Source organism: Lycorma delicatula, chromosome 8 (assembly GCF_047948215.1).
Source record: "Lycorma delicatula isolate Av1 chromosome 8, ASM4794821v1, whole genome shotgun sequence".
Taxonomy (NCBI): Eukaryota; Metazoa; Arthropoda; class Insecta; order Hemiptera; family Fulgoridae; genus Lycorma; species Lycorma delicatula.
In genome coordinates this window covers 109503854-109526643 of record NC_134462.1, presented here as the reverse complement: position 1 = coordinate 109526643, position 22790 = coordinate 109503854, and the positions used below count along the sequence as shown (strand labels likewise).

The 22790-nt window shown below is 36.8% G+C and overlaps 1 protein-coding gene across 3 annotated transcripts in view; it reads right to left on the bottom strand.

Annotated features, from left to right (window-relative positions):
- Positions 1-14463: 14463 nt before the first annotated feature.
- iPLA2-VIA (calcium-independent phospholipase A2 VIA) overlaps positions 14464-22790 on the bottom strand; it is a 135941-nt gene continuing 127614 nt past the window's right edge. The window contains exons 16-17 of one of the 3 annotated variants that reach the window (XR_012757359.1): positions 22029-22252; positions 14464-14716 (exon numbers count right to left, since the gene is read on the bottom strand). Coding sequence is in view for 1 of the 3 variants with exons in the window: in XM_075372800.1 (XP_075228915.1) it covers positions 14697-14716 (20 nt within the window). In the remaining 2 variants the exon portion in view is untranslated. The remainder of the gene's footprint in view (positions 14717-22028; positions 22253-22790) is intronic. The other 2 variants (XR_012757360.1, XM_075372800.1) reach the window with 2 other exon arrangements.

Sequence of the window (22790 nt, the reverse complement as noted above, 5' to 3'; positions counted from 1 at the left end):
TGGTTAGTAATTCATTAAATGTACAAACCTACCTTAAAGAATTTTCCATAACTATTACTATTAATTTTCCATAGCTATTACCTACCTAAAATCTTGTATTCTAGTTACCTACACGAATCTGTTTAGTATGATGGGGTAAAGTAGTCATTAGCAGACATTGAGATTGTATAATATGTATAGTTGTAATCAAATGAATGGTGTCATATTTTTGGAAATATCAACAAACTTGAATAGGAGAACAATGAAAATTCCAGCAGTGTACACCCAAAAATTGAAAAGGTGATAATATTTGACATTTTGAAGCTTAAATCCTGTGATTAATGTTCGACAATGCACTACTGTGTTGTGCAAGAACACATCTGATTGTATGAAAACACTGAACATGGTAGGGAATCAAAATACTATTACTTCATAGTAGTAGTAAATAAGATAATTTTTTTTTGTTCATCTTCCACGTTCCCAGGATGCCCCATAAGGGGAGTCAACTCAACATTTTAAGTTGAAATTGTAAAATTGTGACATCATTTTAAAATTCATTGAAAAACAAAAATTTTATATAAAATAACATTGGTAACTTTATTTAAAATGGTGACATTTAATATTTTTCACAGCTAGTTTCAAACGTTGCCTACAGTAAATCCAAGTAGTGGTCTCATAGCAAAGAACAGATTGTTTTTAGGTTGGAGCATTTGATAATTTTTTTTTTCTTTGTTTGATTATTGATCAGTTATTTAATAAGTAGTGTAGATCACTTTTGAAACTAACAGCAAAAAATATTTATTTTATTCCTTACTTAAAATTGTATTGAAGGAATATTTTATAAATAAAACCATTCAATTTAAATTTAATAAAACTTACCAAATGAATATTTTGATAAATTAATTAGTTACGTTAATCAATGAATAAGTTAACTTGATGCTACGTTGTTATCTGAAATACATAAATCTCTCTCTCCCTTTTTCTGTTTAGTCTTTGAAACCACCATAATATATTACTACAGAGTATGAAGTGTATGAATGTAAATTGAAGTGCATTCCTGAGATGTGTTGTTAATTGAAACCCAACCACCAAAGAACACTGGTATCTATGATCTAGGATTCAAATCCATATAAAAGTAACTGCTTTTTTTAGGATTTGAATCTTAGAACTCTCGACTTTAAAATCAGCTGATTTACAATGATTAGTTGACCACTAGATCAGCCTGGTGGGCAATATATTAAGACCAGCAATTTTTTATTCTCAGCAGGAATAAAACCAATTATAGAGGTTTAATTTTCTGGGATAATCAAAATAATAATAAAATGCAAACCTTTTTAATGAAGTGAATCCAAAAGTAGCTGAGCGAGTTTGTCGACTCAACCGATTGGCAAACCAATTTTTCACCTGACTTTTACTCGGTGTATTGTAATTTCAACTGTCTGTTTATTAATCCCATAACAGACTGACTTGTTTAAGTGTAATATATAGAACAACCTTTTTGATTTCTGGTATAAAAAAAAAATATATGTAAGATCTTTTTTGTACGATTTCAACTTCAAAACACTGGAAAGTTTTCAGTTCGACCCAGCAAATGATAAATAAAAAGATATATGACATTCATTGTGAATAACGGGTGTCATTTGTGTTCGATATCATATTCTATTATGTTAACCATGATGAGAAAGAAAATATGAGAACTCATCTAAATAAAAACTTTACTTGTGAGAATAAGCAAGTCTCACACAGTCTCTGTGCCGTACATAGAAGAGGCCAATTTATAGGAACGACATGTACTTTTTATATATTGTTCTCCATTCAGTCTGTTATGTGAACAGTAATTATTCTGATTAACAGTGTATCAATAACTTAAACCAAAATCTGACTGTAGAGCAGTAGTCTCCAAAGTGGGATATGCAAATTGATACTTAGGGGGCACGCCAAAGAAGTAGGTAGGGTCATCTGTATAATCAAGAGTATTTTATGAACTGTATGGAACTAATAAAGCAGTGTAACTGTGATTAGTTGACTATTAAATGTTATTGATTTTAAATCCTTCATAAACAGGATAAATGGTTAAAAAAATTGCCCTCAAAGAAATCAGGGTTGAAGATTATTTTGGTAGTGCTTCTACTTCTGATGCGCAACAAGTAAGTAATAGTAAGTGATATTGATAACACTAGTCAAAAAAATAAAAATTTGTGTATCTGTAACACAAGCTTGCAAAATTTGGGTTCTGAAATGTTTTTCAACTTTTGATAATTGATTACTACGAATTTTTCAGCGCCGATTTCGAAAATAACGTTCATTTTTTCCATTACGTCAAGATTTTACACAAATCGCAAATTTCAAAATTTTTAAAAGGTTAAAAAATTGAGAAAATTTGATACTATGAAATAGAAAAAAAACGTTTTTTTTATAATAGATTAATATAACATATTCACTTTTTTGGCTTATGCGATTCATTCTTATAACTAAACAGTTGCGTGGTCTGAAGAGGATGGCGAGGGATCATTGATCCCTTAATTTCTAATAAAAATTGGCGCAAAATAACCTAATTTCTATTACAATACATTTTTAAATTTATTTATTTTTATTTATTTAATTAATTTCTATGAGGTACGTCCACCATCAACTCTTAATGACGAAGTATGTAAAACTTACAATTTTATTCCATGTATCGAAGTTCCTTTGGACGGCTTATACTCTGCTTCGCGCTTTTCCTTCTATGTTCTTTATAGGGTTCATCTCGGTGTAACATCTAGCAATAGTCTGCCATTATCGTAGTTCTTTTGAGAGCCCAGCGGCTGCTTCTGTTGGCTGTTGTCGGCGGTTACAGGACTGTGTCGCAGGAGGCAGTCTGTGTTATTGCTAACATTAAGCCATAGATATTCTTACCATAGAACGTAAGGAATGTTATATTTCCAAGCAGGGTGGTCTTACTTCGGAACGTATGCGAGAAATTGAAGACCAGGGTTTTATATCTTGGCAGGCCAGGTGGGATGACTCCCCTTTTGGTCGTTACACGTATGGAATATTTCCAATTGCGTCTGATTTGCGCGCGGTTAGGTAGATTTCCCCCAATCGGTACATTATCGGTACATTCCTTTCCGAGCGTGGTGCTTTTCGAGAGAGATTGGCTAGGTTTCGTTTAGTAGATTCAGGTCTATGCCCGGATTGCGGGGTTGATGACACGGTGGACTATGTCCTCCATGTCTGTCCCTGGTACGAGGCTGAACGTACCAGAGTAGTTAGAGAACCTGAGAGAGTGAATTCCTTTCTGGATCTCCGAGTTAATTGGAAGGTCCGTGGGGAATGCTTGATAGTGGTTGGTTTCTCAGTTTCCTCGCATTACGTAGATCAGCTAAAGGTATTTAAACGGAATAGAATCCCGGGTGGTTAGGGTTTCGGTCGAGACATTTGATTGGCCGGGGATAGGCGTTTTGGCAACGAACCTCGGGTAATTCAAAAGCAGTGATTCGAGTGGCGGAGCCGCTGTCGGCTGCGGGTGACTGCGCTACCGAGGGCATGGTTGTTCATGCAGCCGTGAGCAATGGCACTGTCTTGCTGAGGGCGGTCTTCATTTATGATGTTTATAGTGGGTGATGAGATGTACGTCTGATTTTCGTTGTTACGTATACACATTTTAAAGGGTATGAGTTTAGCATTGTATTGACTCGTTACTTAGCCGATGGTTCAGGCATTTGCAATCATGCGTTGGTATTAAAATTGAACTAGACGCGGGGTTCAAGCTTCCACGGACTCGGTTAGCTAGTTCAGACCGTGATATTGTAGGAAAAAAAGAGTGAAGATATCCGAAAAAAGCCTAAGGCGAAGGCGTTGGCTGAGATAATTAAAGATAGTTAAAGAAACAGTTATTAAAACAAATTACTCAGTGTGGAAAATTTGCTATTCAACTAGATGAAAGCACAATTGTCACCAACTTTGCTCAATTAATGGTTTTATTAATTTTTTTTTTTTTTTAATAATTAATTACATGAAGAACTACTTTTTTGTGAGCCAAGTAAAAAAGATTTACAGGGGAAGACATCTTTTCAACAGTAAATAATCTCTTTGTTGTCCACACTTTATGGGAAAACTGTGCAAGTGTAACCAGTGACGGAACAGCTGCTTTAACTAGAAGAAAAAAGGGCTCAAGGCAAAGATAATTGAAATAGCATTCCATATGAAATTCGTACACTCTATTATCCATCAGCAAGCTATTGCAGCAAAGAAATTAGAGTCAGAAATACATCGTGTGTAGCAGGATGTTATCAGGGTAGTTCATTTTGTAAAAGTGGACCCTGAATAGTAGAATATTTTTGAGAATATGCAGTAGCCACAAAAATCTCCAGTGCCACAAAGAGGTTTGTTGGTTATCTCGTGGAAAACTGCTAAAGAGTTTTGAACTAAAAGATGAATTACGCATTTTTATTTTGGACAAAAAAAGAGTTCTAAGTTGCCTGCTTTTCCAGTGACGATTAATCACAGAGTTACTCAGTTGATATTTTTTGAAAAAATAAACGTGCTCAATTTGTCTCTTCAAGGAAGAGATGGCCTTTTAACGATGACTGTGAAAGTAACTGCATTTCGAAAGAACATCATAATGTGGAGAGAGAATTTAGAAAAGGGATCTTTCAAAATGTTTCCATCACTGTGTGAGTTTGCTTCTGAAAATGAAGTAAATGTGGAACAAATTAAAAGTCTTATCTACCCATTTAAAAGATTTGGAGACAGAATTTTGTAACCTAGTTACAGATCTTCCTAATATTAAAATAGATTTTCAGTAGGTCATGACCCGTTTGTTGAAAATGGAAAAATAGATTATCATTCAGTTGCAGCTCAAGAACAGTTAATTGACATGAAAAACTAACAATTTTACAGTCCGAATTAAAGGAAAATCTCTTCATAATTGATGGATGGAGTTGAAAACCAAATATCCAAATTTTAGTAAGCACAACAGCGAATGCAATCTTACCACTTGGTTCTACATATCTTTGTGAAGTACTATTTTCTGCAATGACAACAATTAAAACCAAATATAGAAATAGATTAGAGTTAGAACCAAGTCTTCAAATTGCATTAACAGATGGCATCAAACAAGATTTTTCCAATATTACTAAAAAAATACATTAAATATTACAACAAATACATTCTTTTTCTTTTCACCTTCTCCCTTGGCCGGATCCTGCAGTAAAGTATGACACAGCCCAGGGTAGTGTCCTATACTCTAACGGGCCTCCCTGTCTCGGCCCGCCGGTTGGAAATTACTTTGCGCCCACCTCAAACCCCCAGAGTAGGATCTAGCAGGCCCGGCTATGCCGACCCTGGGTCCCCACTCCGGGAGCCGGGATCTGTCTTTAAGCCAACGCCTCTAACGGGCACACCCCAAGGGGGACCACCCCGCTGGGACTCGGTCTTTTTCGCACAGGAGTTCGAGAATCCCGTACCTCATCGCTACCGCCACTCGTTCAAGCACGAGCAAACAGCAACTCCGCATAGGACTGTCCTTCGTCCCTGAGCCTCCCGATCCTTCTTCTGAAGAACCCTCGTCACGAATCCTAGCGCGATCACCAGCTCATTAAGGTGAAGGCCTCATATCGTCGTTGTCGTACCGGCGAATTCGCGAGACTTTGCGTTAAAGCCCCCCACTACCAGCACACGTCGACCCCTGCACCTGGCGACCCCCTCCCTCAAACTGTCCAGAAATTCTACAAAGTCGTCGATCCCGGTGTTGGGCGAGTGGTAGCAGCTGAACACCACCAAGCTAGCGAGGTCAGCCCAAACAAAGACGCTCCCTCCTCCACAGCCGACGACTGGTACACTGGATAAAGGAAGACCAATGGCAACCTTGGATGTCCAATCCACCATCCACCGAAAAGCCCCCCACCACCGCCTCATCGGGTTCTGATATCATAACTATATCCACTGCCTCTCGCTGGGCCACCTTCCAGCAGAGGTCCATAGCCCGTCTACTTTGGTTGGAGTTAAATTGCAGGAACATTATTTTGTGGTCGGACATCCCCTAGCTCGGTGGCCCTCCGTACCACACAACGCGCATACTGTTGCTCCTTTGCATTGCTCTCTTCTGTGCCCTGGCCGTCAAGTGAAACACAGAACCGTCCTATACGGACTCGAGCACTGCGACGCTAGGTGTCCCACTCCCCAACACCTGAAACGTCTATCCTCAACTTCCCTGATATAGACACGGCAGTTAACCCACCCTATCTTAATTCGTTCGTCCGTCAACCTCTTCGCCGCAAGTTGGCTAGTGATAACCGTGTCATTTTTAGTTTGGCCATACGCCGGGCGCACCTACGTGATCCTAAAGAACTCTGCTTCTCCTCCCACTTTCGCCTCTGCAGACTGTATCTCTTGGTCAGAGGTCTCGAGCTCGATGTCCTGTACGTGGACAACCGACCTCTTACTTCCTGTGATTTATAATGAACTTGGAGGCCGGCCGCTTTACTCTGCAGAGTGCTCCTCAATTCTTACGCCTCCTGCACCCCTTTGATTTTGATACATAGCTTCTCGTTAACTCCTTTCCTTATTGACAAATAAGGCCTCCTCCTGCGATACAGTCTCCTTCATCCTTCGCAACAAGTCGGCGTAGGTCAACCCGGCCGCCTTCACCCCAATCGTGTAGCTTTCACCAAATGCCGGAGTGGACCTCGCGATCCCCGGTGCCGTAGTTCTCTGGGCACCAGTGGTCTGCGACGGGGAGGACAGGACCCTCACCTGGTCCCCTGTCCTTCCAAACACATATAAGGCCAACCGTTGAACACACTGTCCAATTCTGCCCGGCAGAAAAACCGGCGTCGGTAACTCATGTTGGATCTTTCTTAAGGACTGGAGAATAATCCTTAGGGCGGGCAGGTCCCCTGCCGACGAGTCAAAATACAAACAGAATTTCCTGTGTCTTGGCGGTTCATCATCTCGCCAAAGGATCTTCGAGTTCTCTTCTATAACGTCTTCCGGTCTAATGCTATTCCGTATAATTACATTGCTCACATTAAATTCTAATTCAAAATGTAAATTTGTAATTTAAATTAAATCTTTGTATATTGTTTAAAGACAATAAATAATAAATAATTAGAATTTTGACTACGCGTGCGCTGACCCCCCCCCCCCCACACACACACACATATTTTTTTTGGGGGGGGGAGTGCGACTAACGTTGCGCGTTATCATCGTCCGGAAATTTGTTTTATTAAAAAATAAAAGAAAATAAATTTAATCTAAATGATGAATAAAATTTACAACTAATATCACAGATAAAACCTAAAATAAAACCAAAAGTGAATAGAATTTAACAAAGTCCGAGATGAGCGTAAAGGTCCCATTCTCGGATAACAAAAAGACTAAAAAGAAAACTAAAAAAAGATCTAACATAAAAAATATACACTATAATATTAATTTTTTTGTATTAGCCCATTACTACGCAGAAATAGAAACATCCTGTTTAAAATTTCATTATCATTGCACAAGACACCACGGATGTTTCTGGGTAGATTAAATTTACGACGCAACGCCGCTTAAATATGCAATCTATGAGTACGTGGTGTACAGTCATGCGGCAGTTGCATCGTGCGCATAGGGGTGCGTGTCCTCCTGACATCAGGTACTCGTGTGTGACCCTCGTATGTCCTATTCGCAATCGACAGAAGACTACTTCCTCACGCCGAGTTTTTCTGCATGAGGAGTCCCATGGTAACACAGAATCTTTAATCTGCCGGAGTTTTTCATCAACGGTAGCCGTCCAGTCACCTTGCCACCTTGCTCTTAGTGATTGTTTTATATAATTAATAAAATCAGAAGTAGCAACTCGGGTGGTGAAAGGAGGCTGATTGCATGCTTCTTTGGCAGCGGAATCTGCATGTTCATTACCTGGAATCCACGTGGCTATGGACCCAGCAAAAACTTACTTCTGTGTTGCGATTGTTCAACTCAGCGATTGCGTTGTAAATTTCAATGATGATAGGATGTTTGGAATAAAGGTTTTTTAAGGCTTGGAGAGCACTACACGAGTCACTGCAAATAAGAATGCTTCTGTATTTAAGGTTAATGATATTTAGAGCCTTATTTATAGCGTATAGTTCAGCGGTAAACACACTGTCAATGCCGGGTAGACCAAACAAATAAGTTCTTTCATTGACAAACACACAACCAACGGTATCGTTTTGTTTCGATCCATTAGTGTATACCACCGCGTCTGGGTTCATCTTGGAGAGAACACACTGAAACATTTCCTGGAAGACAGTAGGTAGTGTTGATTGTTTATTGTATGTCGTAAGGTCTAAAATAAAATTTATAAGGTTTATTCCCCACGGAGGATATGAGGACGGATACGATGGAAAGAATGACGGTGTGTCAACATTTATATGCTGCAGCAGACGTCGGGTACAGACACCTACAGGTGCAGTACAACGTGGACGGTCCTCATACTTTACTAAATTAGGATTTCTAAGGACTGAGTCAAAAGCCGGGTGATTTGGCTGTCCTTTGAGACGAGCAAAATAAGATAATAAAAGCTGGTCTCGTCTGTCCCAAAGTGACAGAGGCGACAGGGCTTGACTTAAACGCGCCTGTGGCAAGCCGAAGGAAAGCATGATGTACACCATCCAGCATTTTAAGCACGGTTTGACGAGCTGAAGAGTAGGCGACACAACCATAATCTAAACGGGAACGAACAAAGGAATAATAAAAACGTATCATAATGACCGATCGGCTGCCCAATTGGTGTTACTAAGGACTCGCATCATATCTAAAAGTTTGGAACATTTTGTTTTTAATTCTTTTATATGTTTGACCCAGGTAAGACGGCTATCAAAAAACAAACCTGAAAACTTGGCGTAAGGAGATATAGCAAAAGAGTTTTTCTGTTCAGAAAAACTTGCGGAATAGAAGGGTTTCGTAGCCGAGAAAAATTACACATTTTGTTTTGTCGGATGAAAATGTGAAACCAGTAATCCTGGACCAAGCCTCAAGGTGAAATATAGTGTTCTGCTGTAGGTGTTCAACGGCTCGCAATGTAAATAGCAAAATCGTCAACAAACAGAGAATATGAGACAGGAGCCTGCACACAATTGGTAATACCGTTTATGGCTATAGAAAATAAAGTGGCGCTCAATACATTACCTTGAGGCACTTCATTCTCCAAGATGACACTACCTGAGAGCGAATCGTCTACACGAACACGAAATGTTCGGTGATTTAAGAATCCTCGGATAAAGGCAAGCATATTGCCCTTGATTCTCCATTCCTTGAGGGTGTTAAGAACACCACGTCGCCAAGCCGTGTCGTACGCCTTTTGTATATCAAAGAAAATAGCAACGAGTTGCTGGCGGTTTAGGAAAGCGTTTTGTATAGCGTTTCCATTGACACTAAATGGTCAATGGAAGATCGTCCTTGTCGGAAACCACACTGTTCTGAAGATAGAAAACCATGTCTCTCCAAGTACCATGTAAGCCTGCAGTTTACCATTCTCCCCATTATTTTACACAAAACGCTTGTTAAAGAAATAGGACGGTAGCTTGAGGGGTTGGTTTTGTCTTTACCAGGTTTTAGTTCTTGTATAATAAATGCTTCTGACTAGCCGGGTGGGAAGACTTGTTCGGAGAATAAACCATTGTAAATATTCAAAACACGTAGTGCCTAATTAGGAAGGCGTGAAAGCATACCAAGGCGAATGTTGTCCGGTCCAGGGGAAATGTCACGTGAGTTTTTAAGAGCGTGTAACAATTCCTTAAATACGAATGGGGTGTTTAATTCACCGACCGAATCACCAATGTTCAACGATAATACCTCTATCTGTATCTTGTACCTTTGAAAGTCGTTTTATTATAAGATGAAGTGAGAGACACCGAAAGGAAAGATTTTGCTAAAGTATTTGCCACAGCCGAAGATGATGAAAGGCGTTCTCCTTCATCAATAAGACCGAGAATAGATTGTTTCGGTGATCCGAAAATTGCACGGATTTTTTTCCACACGGTAGACGTGGGAGTAGTGCGTGAGATAGTGTTCACGAAATTCGTCCATGAACTCCTCTTAGCGTTCAAGAATACTCGACGGCATACCGCTCTAGCCCTGCGGTATAAATTTAGATATTCAGCTGTAGGCCTACGATTAAATTTGCGTAGTGCCTGCCGTCGATTCCTAATAGCATGCTTGCAATCATCATTCCACCACGGAACGGAAGGACGTCCAGGATTACCCGATGTTTGTGGGATATATCTGTTGACATTCTCAAGTGCACGGACGTAAAAGAGGAACATTGGTCAAGGATGTTCGCACCATCGTCATACTGTGATTGGAAGGCTTTATGATATTCATTCCAATCCGTCTTTTCAACAATCCATCTCCGTGGCCTTCTTTTAACCTCGCGGTCTACACCGGAACCAATAATAATTGGTATGTGATCACTGCCGTGAAAGTCATCACAAACAGAGCAATTAACACGTGGGGGTAAATTCGGTGAGCATATGGAGAGATCGATGTTAGATACAGTACCAGATGATAAAGACATGAATGTGTGTGATCCGTTATCCAGATGATAAAGACATGAATGTGTGTGATCCGTTATTCAGTAGTCTTGTCTCGCTCCGTTTATCATATTTCCTCGAGTGGAGTAGAAGGTTGAGCCCCAGGAAATATGGTGGGCATTGAAGTCTCCTACTATTATTGGAGATGATATTTGCGTGAGGAGATTCGAGACATCTAGAGCACTGAATTCAGTGTTCGGTGAGGGATACAGATTGCACATTTGTAATTTGAAGGGGATAGAGACCTTTACTGCAACAGCAGGAATGAGAGTGATTAGTTGAATCCTTGTAGCCGACACCCCATTCTTCATGAAAATAGCCACTCCACCACTCTCTCTACTGTCTACTAGACAGTCGTATCTCTCGCAGAAGTATCCTCTGAGTGTTATTGGGTCATGTTGTAGAACATGTGTTTCTTGGAAACACATGATTAATGGATCATCTACGTGCGCCAGTACTTTAATATCTTCAATGCGGGACCGAAGACCTCTAACATTCCACTGAATAATGTTCATAAAGGTAAAAAAAAAAATAAATAAATCGAAAAAATAAAATAAATAAATTTAGGAAACTATATAAAAATTAGTTGTAAGTGATTCGGTTTTTCCTTTTTGTATTTTTTATTTTAGAGAACTCCGATGCCTTGGGGTCGGGTGGTTCTTCAACCATATCCTCCAGTATATGAGGTGATGGTGGAGGAGATTTATTAGAATGGGATGCCGCAGTTGACATCCCAGAGGGGGTGGTTATGTGGGTTCCCTTTACGGGGAGCTTATTAGGTGGCTTACTGCCAGCTGTAATAGTGCCTGCCCGTACCGATAAGACTTTGGGAACAGGAACTTTCGTACGGATCTCACTGTTGGATTCACTAACTGCGACGAAGGACTTTTTATTCATCTTTGTCAGCTCTGAAATAATGGGTGTAAGTGAAGCAACTTGATCAGAAAGCATCTGAACAAGTTTTTTAAGTTCATTGCAGGATCCGCACTGCTGATTACTAACATTTGTAGGAGTTTGTTTCGATGTAGCGGTGGCAAAAGATACAACTGGTTTAACCAGGTTCCGTGAGTTATTTATTTTTTTATTTGAATTGCCTTTTCTTCTTTAAAGGTTGGGCAATCTTGGGATCGGGCTGTATGTGAACCACTGCAGTTCGCACATTTTTCACCTTCTTCGCAGTTACTGTCATTATGACCTTCTTTAGCACATCGAGCACAGATCTCCGTTTTCGAGCAAGATGTTGTAGTGTGACCATATCTTTGACATCTGAAACATCGTCGTGGGTTGGGTATGAATGGTCATACCCGAACCGAGAGGTAACCCACTTTAATCTTTTCTGGTGGAACAGGGAGATTGGATGTCAGTATAAGAGACTGTGTCGGTTCTTCTGTTCCGCTCTGTCGTTTCATTATACGCTTCACTTCTATAATATCTTGAGCACGAAGTCCATCACCAATTTCGTTTATATCCATTTTCAGAAGATCGCGCAAAAAATTACTTCCCGACTGGTATTTACAGTCTTGTGGCACGTTGTATTTATGGCTGTGCCGCCCATATTGCTGAAACGTAACAGGGAGCGACTCTGCTCATCATCAAATGTTTCTATCAGAATTGTTCCGTCTCGTAATTTTTTTATGTTCTTAGGAGAACCAATACAACCGGTGACACATTTGTTAATCAGGAAAGGTGAGACCTTTTGAAGGGAGCCACCCTCCTGATTATTCCGAAGAACAACAAAACGAATATTCTTATATTTGACATTACCCTTGTCTTCTGAAGTAACAATATCCTCGTCAGACGAAGCTGACCGAGGCCTTTTCACTAGACTAAAATTGGTGGTTTTTCAGCTGGACCACCAACCATCATAGAATTTATTGTTGGAACTGAAATTTTGGTCCCGCGAGTTCCGGCGATATAACGGACCACTCCAGCAGAGCGCACGCGTATTGGAGTTAGAGCTAAATACAACTGGGTTTGCCCTGGTGCCCAGAGGATATCGTTCGAGACTCACTACGTAGAGCCATTCATCCATCGGCACGATAGTTCCCACCTTAGGTTACGGTTGCGTTTCGCAAGATGTCGCAACACCACCGAGTGTAAATGTAAGAGAAAATTGTGTTGGATGTTGTGTAGTTGAGTAAATGTAAATGTTGTAATTTGTGTACTGTTCTTGGTGTCGTAAACATCTATAGTGTAAGGTATTCTGCAGCTCAGTGTGTAGTGGGAAGAAAGGCTGCAGAGGCTAGCACCGTGGGGACGCCAACCCCCAAAGTCTTAAAGAATAAGACTCCCCGTCGGGGAATATTATATTATATTATATGGGGTACAACTTATAATTATTTTTGTCTTAGGGGTACGAGATCAAAACAATTTGGAGCGCTGCTCTAGAGGCCTAGTTTCATCGGCATGGCCATAGCAGAGGGTGAATAGTGGATATTTATCCACAAAGCTTATTTCCATAAAGAAGGCTTTACGATTCCTATTTTTGACAAAAATAGAGAAAGAAAACAGAAGAAAGATCATGGATAAGAGAAGAGGGTTAGATAGTTTGAAAAGACAAAGACATTCCAATCACAGAGAAACAGAAATATCAAATAAACTCATCTAGAATACTGCTGTACCTTTAAATGACAGGTGCCCACGCCGCCTATAACCGTTTAGTAGATAAGAACATTTTAATCCAGGAAGATAGCAGCACATTATTAATCAAAATTGATATTTGATCTATTTAAATACTCGTATACTATAAAAAAATAGTTATCCTTCAAAAATTATGAGCCAACTGAAAAAGGGCTTAGATTTCCCTAGCAAATAACCTCATCCATCCTGCAATTGTATGTGTGTGTGTGTAGACTCAACTAAACTGTTACCATTCAGTCAAATTTTCACTAGAGGACAGATTTTTTAATACAGATGATATCTTGAAACAGTAAATGTTTCATTTATTCAAAAATTTATTTACGAGTATGGATTCCACTTTCAGAATTATCTAGTATTCCTCCATTTACCATTACTTATGGGACATCGCTCATTAGACTGATTATAATATCCGCTTCCTCAGCAATTCACTCGTCCAAAAATGGTCTGGAAACTAATCCAAGTTCCCAAGATAAATTTTTCCTAATCACCGACACATCATTTTTCAGCAATTCTGTAAGATATAAACAGTTGGCTGCACAGTCAAAGATATTTGGAACAATTTTAATCTCTAGTTCTCGAAATTATTCAACTTTATCGTGATTTTCATTTTCATAATTTATTGATTGCAGTCGTAAAGTAAGATGTCAATCGTCAGAATCAAACTGCAAAAGTCGCTAACTCAGTCCATTATAGCGGGTACCTGATCAACAAATGCAACATTCATTTTAGATAAAAACACTCTAACTTGAATTCGTGACTTACAGTTGAAACTTTATCTGTAACGTTTCAACAATTTATAAAGGAAACTTTTTCTTTTATATTTTAATTTCATATTTTGAATTTTGAGCTTTTTTGGAAACTTTTGGTTCAGTCGATTGGAATCAAAACTGGAGGTGAACAACTAGATGTTACAACAGTCCTAAATTCAAAATGTCAACATCCTACGGCTAATCGTTTTTTAATTAGATGAGATATATACATACGTACAGACGTCACGCCGAAACTAATCAAAAATTCAGGGATGGTCAAAATGGATATTTCCGTTCAAATTTGAAAACCGAAACTTTTAGCGATCACAATTGACTTCGTACAAGAAAGTAATTAACATTGATAACAACATGGCTTTTACCCCAAAAGCTATTTATAAGCAATTAATTTGTTAATAACTTTTATTTTCTTCAGGCTAAGTTGCAAAACAAATAAGGTAACAGTAAACTAAGATTCATAATAATATTTTATTTCTGAGTGAATATTGGTCATTTACATTGCAAGATAATAACTGCAAAGGATAATATTGCACAATGTAATGATATAATTACAATACATCAATTATATTTTTATATTTATAATTTGCTTATTGACTTATAATTTCAACAGAAATTAAATAATATACATATAACATATAATTTTTTTTCTCTTCCTGTATAAGCCTATATACAAACAAATTACTTTTAATAAAATAAACATATATTAATATTTTTTTCATTCATTAAAATAATTATCTTCTACTGCAAATATTCTCAATGAAAAAGTATCACCTTAGCTGGTATATGAAGCACCTGTTAAGAATTTTAGTGTGTAAATACAGATAAAAACAATACTAAGAAAGAAAATAATTGTATAAACAGAATTAATTATATAAAGTATTAAAATTTATAAGATATTAGTAACAAAATTAAGTACATTCATATTTTTTAAATGTAGTGAAACAACTCTAATGTAAGATATACTGAAAAGGTTTTATTATATTTATTTGTTTAAATGACGTGTTCATTTAAATAATATATCTATATATATATATATATGTAAAATATGACATAAACATACACATGACATGTGTGTAGTACAGGTCATATATCATGTATGATATATGATGATATGTACATATATCATACATATGATACATGTATATATATTACAGATGTCATATATATATATATTATTTTTCTAAAATCAATTCCTTTGAGAATTATATTCTTCTGTACTACAAATTATATTTATCTGATCAACCTAGTACAGAATTAATAAATAAAGTAGGATGACAGTTACCTTACTCCATTATGCATGCAAGAGCGCTTTCACGAATTGCTCGCATCATCACTAGCTTGTAGGGGCGTACGCATTTGGATGTGTATGTTTGTTTGATGCGTGTTCTATTAGTGTGTAGTGGGATAGAGAGTGCTGGAGTGGGGAGATTGGGCAGGTCGGTGTGTTTTAATGTGTGAGTGAGCATTGTGGACAAGGGCAGTGTTGAATTCATGAGGTGTGTGTGTGTGTGTGTGTGTGTGTGTGTGTGTGTGTGTGTGTGTGTGTGTGTGTGTGTGTGTGTGTGTGTGCGTGCGCAAGTGTATAGTCCATTTTCAATAATTACAATCAAATTCATTTTTTTAGTAATTAAATGTCACTCAATTTGTTAATCAAGGTGTCTTATTATTTCATACCCCAGAATCCCGTAGGAACCAGCCTATTAAATTAAAATTAAAATACAAAATAGTGTTACAGGCCACATTAGTACTGAACATAACTTTTTACAAATATTAATTTTAAAAATATTAAAGATTTAAATTGAAATTAAAAATTGAATATATAGAAACATGAAGTTATTTACTAAATTAAATTAAATTAAAGATTAGAAATAAAATAAATAATTTAACAAAATGAGTCGCATAACTTTGGCTAGCTAGTCCACATGGATTTCTAATATGTTAAATTATTTATTTTATTTTTAATCTTTAATTTAATTTAGTAAATGACTTCAGGTTTCTATACATGCAATTTTTCATTTTAATTTTAATTCTTTAATATTTTTAAAATGTTATTTTTTCATTATAATTTCAATATGGAGGAAGGAATTTTTAAGAATTAAAAATTTTAATTAAAATGTAAAATGATTTTTAATTTCAATTTTAATTGTGACTTTCATATGTAATTTGATACGAATATTTGTAAAATGTTATGTGAAGCAACTGATGATGCAAATAATTCATGAAAGCGCTCTTGCATGCATAATGGAATAAGATAAGAGTCATCCTACTTTATTTTATTTATTAATTCCATACTTAGGTTGATCAGAAAAAAAAAAAAAATATATATATATATATATATATACATATGTTTTTTTTTTTTCAGAGACAGACAACCTATTAATATAACTGTGTAGGACAACAGCTAAGCAATGGGATCATTCATTTATTACTTCTGAAATCTACCACTTATAATATTATAGTAGTCGCCATGAAAAATGTCACTTGGGTTTAAACTATAGTATCTCTCACTTAAACGAAATCATAAAATAAAAATAAAGGTATAACTTTTTGGTTAACTAATTTGAAATATGAACATGAATAGTTCGGATAAGTCCTCTAGGAGATATCGTAACCGTGCTAAAACAGAACAATTTTTAGCAGCCCAGAAGGCACAGGAGGAATGGAGGAGGGTGAACAGATTGGAAAGGGTGGCCAGGGAAGCTCAGCAGAGAAAGGAAAGGGAGGCTGAGCAGAAATTGAGGACAGAAGCTCAGGTTTGCAAGAAGTTAGCTGAGGAGGCTGTGGATGTTGATAGTGATGCTTCTGACAGTGGTACTGTCAGTGTGGCGAGTGTGTCCAGTCGGACGCAACAACAAAAGGTTAAACCGTCATCGGGTAAATCTAGGAAGATGGAAGTAGCTGCTGAGGCAGCTGTCGGTGTGGAGGAAACGAGAGATACCGATTCAGATACTTCATTTGTCAAAGAATTATCTGGTCCTATAACGGATCAGACAAACTAGGTTTTGCTTCCTTTGAAGGCAAAAAAGATGGAGGCTGCTGTTTTAAAAAAGTTAGAGGCCTAGATATCTTCTAGTGATTTAGTCTCCAACGAAATGGTGACCGAGTTGGTAGTAGAAATGTTTTGTGGATCATGCACAGAAGTAGAGTAATTTGTGGGAAATTCAAGAAATGCAAAGGAGAAGAGTGCCTCCTACGTTCTTTCTTGGCTGCATAAGCTGCGATTTTTACATTTGTTGACGGTCAAACGGAATAATCGATTACAGAGGTATATTGAGGGTTTTAAAGGCAGGATGGATGAACTTGTGGGGGACTGATTCACCATCGACTGTCAGGAGGTTGGCCTCTGAGATTGTTAAAACTATGTCACAACTCCAGGTCCTGTTAATCAACAAACCTGTTGGCGTTACTTCCGCAGCCTTTAGAGGTGAGGTGACTGAGAAATTAGAGGTCAGGAAGGGAGGATTGCGGATTATAAGTGTTCGGGATGATCCTGAGGGTGTAAGGGTAGTAGTAGCTAACGACAGTGAGACAGAACGTAATATTAGGCGGAATGAAGGAATAAATCGATACTCCACACAGACTATAGTTACTAAGCTGCGAGGCCTCGAATGATCGTTATGATGTTCCTCGTGACCTGGGGGAAGAAGAATTTATTGATGCGATTCGGGCCCAAAATATTAAGTATTCTGAAGGCGAATTTAGCAAAACGTTTAAGGTTGTATTTTGGGCAGCTAGAAGAGATTCTAGTACTGTCCATTATGTTAAGGAGTGAGAGAAACAGTTGCGTGCTGCTTTTATTTAGAAAGTACGAGTGTTTGTAGATTTCCAATCGTGTAAGGTTAAGGATCATTTTAAATTCAGTAGATGCTTTCGGTGCTCTAGGACATGTGGCTGTCTTGTACAGGTAAATTAAGGCATTGCTCATACTGTAGAAAAAGAGGACCATCATGCGAAGGACTATCCGACTAAGAAGAAAGGGGCTCTCCTGTCTGCATGAATTGTCCACGAGTGGGGAAGCCGGCCCGCCACGAAAGTAGATCAGAAAAATGTCTTGCGTACAAGCGTGCGCGGGATGTATTATTAGTCAAATTGATATTTAGAAACAGGCAATGAAAACTACCATAGACGTCCGTATAAATAAAGTTATGACCCTCGGTTTAAAATCTACAAAAATTCGTAAAAATTGTTTTAATGATTACTTACAGTACCCAATCGGGAATTCGTTCCGCCAAGGCTTCATACTCTTCTTTATTGTCTTAAGTACCAAAATCATTTTTGTCAGAGTCTGATTTCTGAAGATTTATGATGAATTTTTCTACGTAAACGTATTTTTCCCACTCCTCTGCCGTAACGTTTTCAAATTCCTCATTAATTAATTTTTCAACGTCTGTCAATCTGAAAATTCGATCTCGATCAGCAACCTTCCTTTTCACTTGCGCCATTTTAAGTTCTATCGCATTTTATTCACAATTTATGATGGTAGGCGAATAACAGAACGTCCTTTCTTTTGGCCTAACATCAATTTCATACAGTTTTCGTTCATTCTTATACGGAAGTATTTTTTGCAACAGCTCTTGATTAGCTTCAGAATCATTACAAAAAAACAGCCTTTTCTTGAAGCCGCTGTTAGATTTCAGCTTTTCTCCAGCTATTGGTGGAAAGTTTAATCACTGCAACAGAGTGATAACTTGCGTTATTTATTATTATTACGCTTCCTTCTTGTAATTCAAAAACTCATTTGTAAACCAATTTTTAAAACTATCGCTGTTCATTTCTGAACGATATGTCGAACCGGCTTTCGATTGACTGCGGAAACCCCATTTGTTTTTTTTAATGAACCGTTTTAGCCTAACCTGCATGACACAATATTAAACGATCGCCATCTCCAATGGTATTTTAATCCCTCCATTTTTCTTCGAATCTTGCCATATGTATTTATGAGAATGATTTTCATTAACCCACGTCTCATCTGTATAAAATACGGGTCGATCATCACCTGACGCTTTTAATTCGTGAAATGTCTTTAAAAATGCAATATCAGGTTTTTCCATCAAGAAACGTCGAGCGGCTTTCATTTTTTTATAACAAAAACCAGTTTTTTTCAAAATACCAATAACAGTAGTAGATGATAGATTTACATCCAGTTTTCCCCGTATTTCCTCACTGAGCTTCGTAACGGTAGGGATTTCATTTCGATCGGTTTTTTTTGTCTTCAGTCATTTGACTGGTTTGATGCAGCTCTCCAAGATTCCCTATCTAGTGCTAGTCGTTTCATTTCAGTATACCCTCTACATCCTACATCCCCAACAATTTGTTTTACATACTCCAAACGTGGCCTGCCTACACAATTTTTCCCTTCTACCTGTCCTTCCAATATTAAAGCGACTATTCCAGGATGCCTTAGTATGTGGCCTATAAGTCTCTCTTCTTTTAACGATATTTTTCCAAATGCTACTTTCTTCATCTATTTGCCGCAATACCTCTTCATTTGTCACTTTATCCACCCATCTGATTTTTAACATTCTCCTATAGCACCACATTTCAAAAGCTTCTAATCTTTTCTTCTCAGATACTCCGATCGTCCAAGTTTCACTTCCATATAAAGCGACACTCTAAACATACACTTTCAAAAATCTTTTCCTGACATTTAAATTCATTTTTGATGTAAACAAATTATATTTCTTACTGAAGGCTCGTTTAGCTTGTGCTATTCGGCATTTTATATCGCTCCTGCTTCGTCCATCTTTAGTAATTTTACTTCCCAAATAACAAAATTCTTCTACCTCCATAATCTTTTCTCCTCCTATTTTCACATTCAGTGGTCCATCTTTTTTATTTCTACTTCATTTCATTACTTTTGTTTTGTTCTTGTTTATTTTCATGCGATAGTTTTTGCGTAGGACTTCATCTATGCCGTTCATTGTTTCTTCTAAATCCTTTTTACTCTCGGCTAGAATTACTATATCATCAGCAAATCGTAGCATCTTTATCTTTTCACCTTGTACTGTTACTCCGAATCTAAATTGTTCTTTAACATCATTAACTGCTAGTTCCATGTAAAGATTAAAAAGTAACGGCGATAGGGAACATCCTTGTCGGACTCCCTTTCTTATTAGGGCTTCTTTCTTATGTTCTTCAATTGTTATTGTTGCTGTTTGGTTCCGGTACATGTTAGCAATTGTTCTTCTATCTCTGTATTTGAACCCTAATTTTTTTAAAATGCTGAACATTTTATTCCAGTCTACGTTTTATTTCGATCGTAGTACTGATATATGATTCTGCGCAATACACGACGGTTGAAATGGTCCAGTAATAGGTTTGGATTTTGTGCCCTATTTTTCTCTGGCGTTTCAAACTGAACACATCTGTCGTTACTATTGCACTCCTCAGCTATCCTATATATCTTTTGTACTTACCTCCGACTAATGCCGCACGCTTAGGCAATGAGTTCTTGAACATTATCAAAATTAATCGCGTTTCGCAATTCAAAGTCAGATAGCTTTTGAAAAAATTTGTATTTGTTGTAGATTACATTTCTCGGACCACTATTAATTCTACGGCCATGTTGACCGGACAACGAAGATGTTTCAATCTCGTTCGTATTACTCTTAGGAGAGTCGCAGAAAAATTATGAAAAACAAAAAATCGTTAACTTATAACCCGATAAAAAAACGCAAATTAACATACTATTCTAAACCGTCTGACATAACGCGGCACCGTTAAATAAACTCGCTAAGAAACCGACATGAGCTGAACGTATGGAAATCAAAAATCCAATTTATTTATTAGATATCACAGCTGACGAATTAATGAATCCACCAGGCTGAAAACTGGCATTGCAATTAATTTCTACTAATATACATTAAGTTTTAATTTATATCAATATACAATGCCGGCCTCCGTGGCGCGAGTGGTAGCGTCTCAGTATTTCATCCGGAGCTCCCGGGTTCGAATCCCGGTCAGGCATGGCATTTTCACACGCTAAAAAAATTATCATTCATCTCATCCTCTGAAGCAATAACTAACAGTAGTCCTGAAGGTTAAAAAAATATATATATAGTGACATAAGATTAGAAGAAAAAGTAGAACATAAACATACAGCAACAATAACATGAATTCTGGAAGTAATGAGTCATCATACCATAAACATCATCTGATATTGCACAGCAATCTCTTATCCATGAACAGGGGCATAAATTTAATTCCAATAAGCCCTACATTAGTATTCAAATAATAATGGTTAAATTGGCAAACAAAGAAAACTGTTAAAAACAACCTTGTTTCTTAACAAATTCATTATTTTTATTTGTTATTTATCATTTCATTATTTGTTATATAAACCTAAATTAAGGCCCCTTGGTTATTGCACGCGTGACTTGAAATGAACACATAATTGTAATTATATATATATATAATATAATTAATTAACATAAATGCCGGTTAACACATGTAGTGATGTAAAGGATTCATGAATATTAATTCAATATGAACATTAATTTCAAGAAACCATTTCTTCTTCAGTCCATCTTATATTGTCACGTTTTTACATCGATTTTTACGATCGTGTAAATTATCCTCACCACAAAACGCGAATGTTTATTAATTTACACCCTACAAATATGAATTATACTTATTTAATGCCTGATATTAGCGGAAATTTATTTTTACCACACGGAACGTTAAACGAAAATTGGTGGTTTTACTTGAAATGACCAATAATAGTTTTGGGTTAAATTTTAATTATAATTATTGAGAAACAATCGTTTAATCTACCTCCAAAAGTAGAAAATTTTTATCTCGATCGGTTTTGACTTTATATTAATTCAAAGTTACCGTTCTCAAAAAAACAGTGCAAAAAATCGTGAGTTTTCCGCTTTTCAAGACCCTAATTTTCAAACGAATGACAGTAACTAAAATCGACCGAATCCAGTTAGCGCAATAATAATTGCAGTTTCTAACGATACCTTCATTTTTATTGAGATTTTTTTTAACGTAGATACAACAGTTTAAACATATGCGCCATCTTTAATGGCGACCACTATCGTAACCAATTGTGCAATTATGTACTCAATTTGTTGTTCAATAGTTTATTATACTTGCTTACACTTGCTGAGATAGTGTGCCTTATATCCTTTCAATTAAACGTAGAATTAAAGATGGTTTATTACACAAATTCTTAATAAATTACATCCAATTATTAGTTTCTGTAACTTAAATTTTATTTCACATTAAATTTTAATCTATTTATGAAAAGTCGTTTGTTTTTTTTTGGAGGTTCTACTAGATAACCATTTCCCTTGAATGCTATTCGTTTACAACCTACTTAACCTAAAAAAAAAAAAAATAAATAAATAAAATCAAAAAACATTACAACTAAAATAAATAAAAACAAAATACAGTACAATAGAGAAAATTCTAAGAAACTTGACAGACAGTAATGCAGAGTATAATGAAAGTGTTGTAAAAGACCACCTTGTATCTTGTAAACTACCGATGACTATTTACAGTCTGTCTCGTAATGATTTTGTAATACAGGTATATTTCAAAATAAATATGTCAAACATTTCAGTTTTCTGTTAAGTTATTTATTTTTAAATGACAATCTAGTTATCCTGAAAAAAGATTTATCAAATTATAATAAATAGTTCAAAACACTATATTTCATTAAGTTTCTGAATTTTTTTTAACGACTAAACTACAATGCACTGCTGCTGTCGATGAAAATATTTTAAATTTCAAGGGATGCTCCAATATAACAAGTAATTAATAAATAATAAAAATGTTAAAACGACTTTAAAAATCAGAGTAAACTTGGAAAGTGTACATGACTGACCAAGAGTCATCACCGACATCAGCAACATAATTC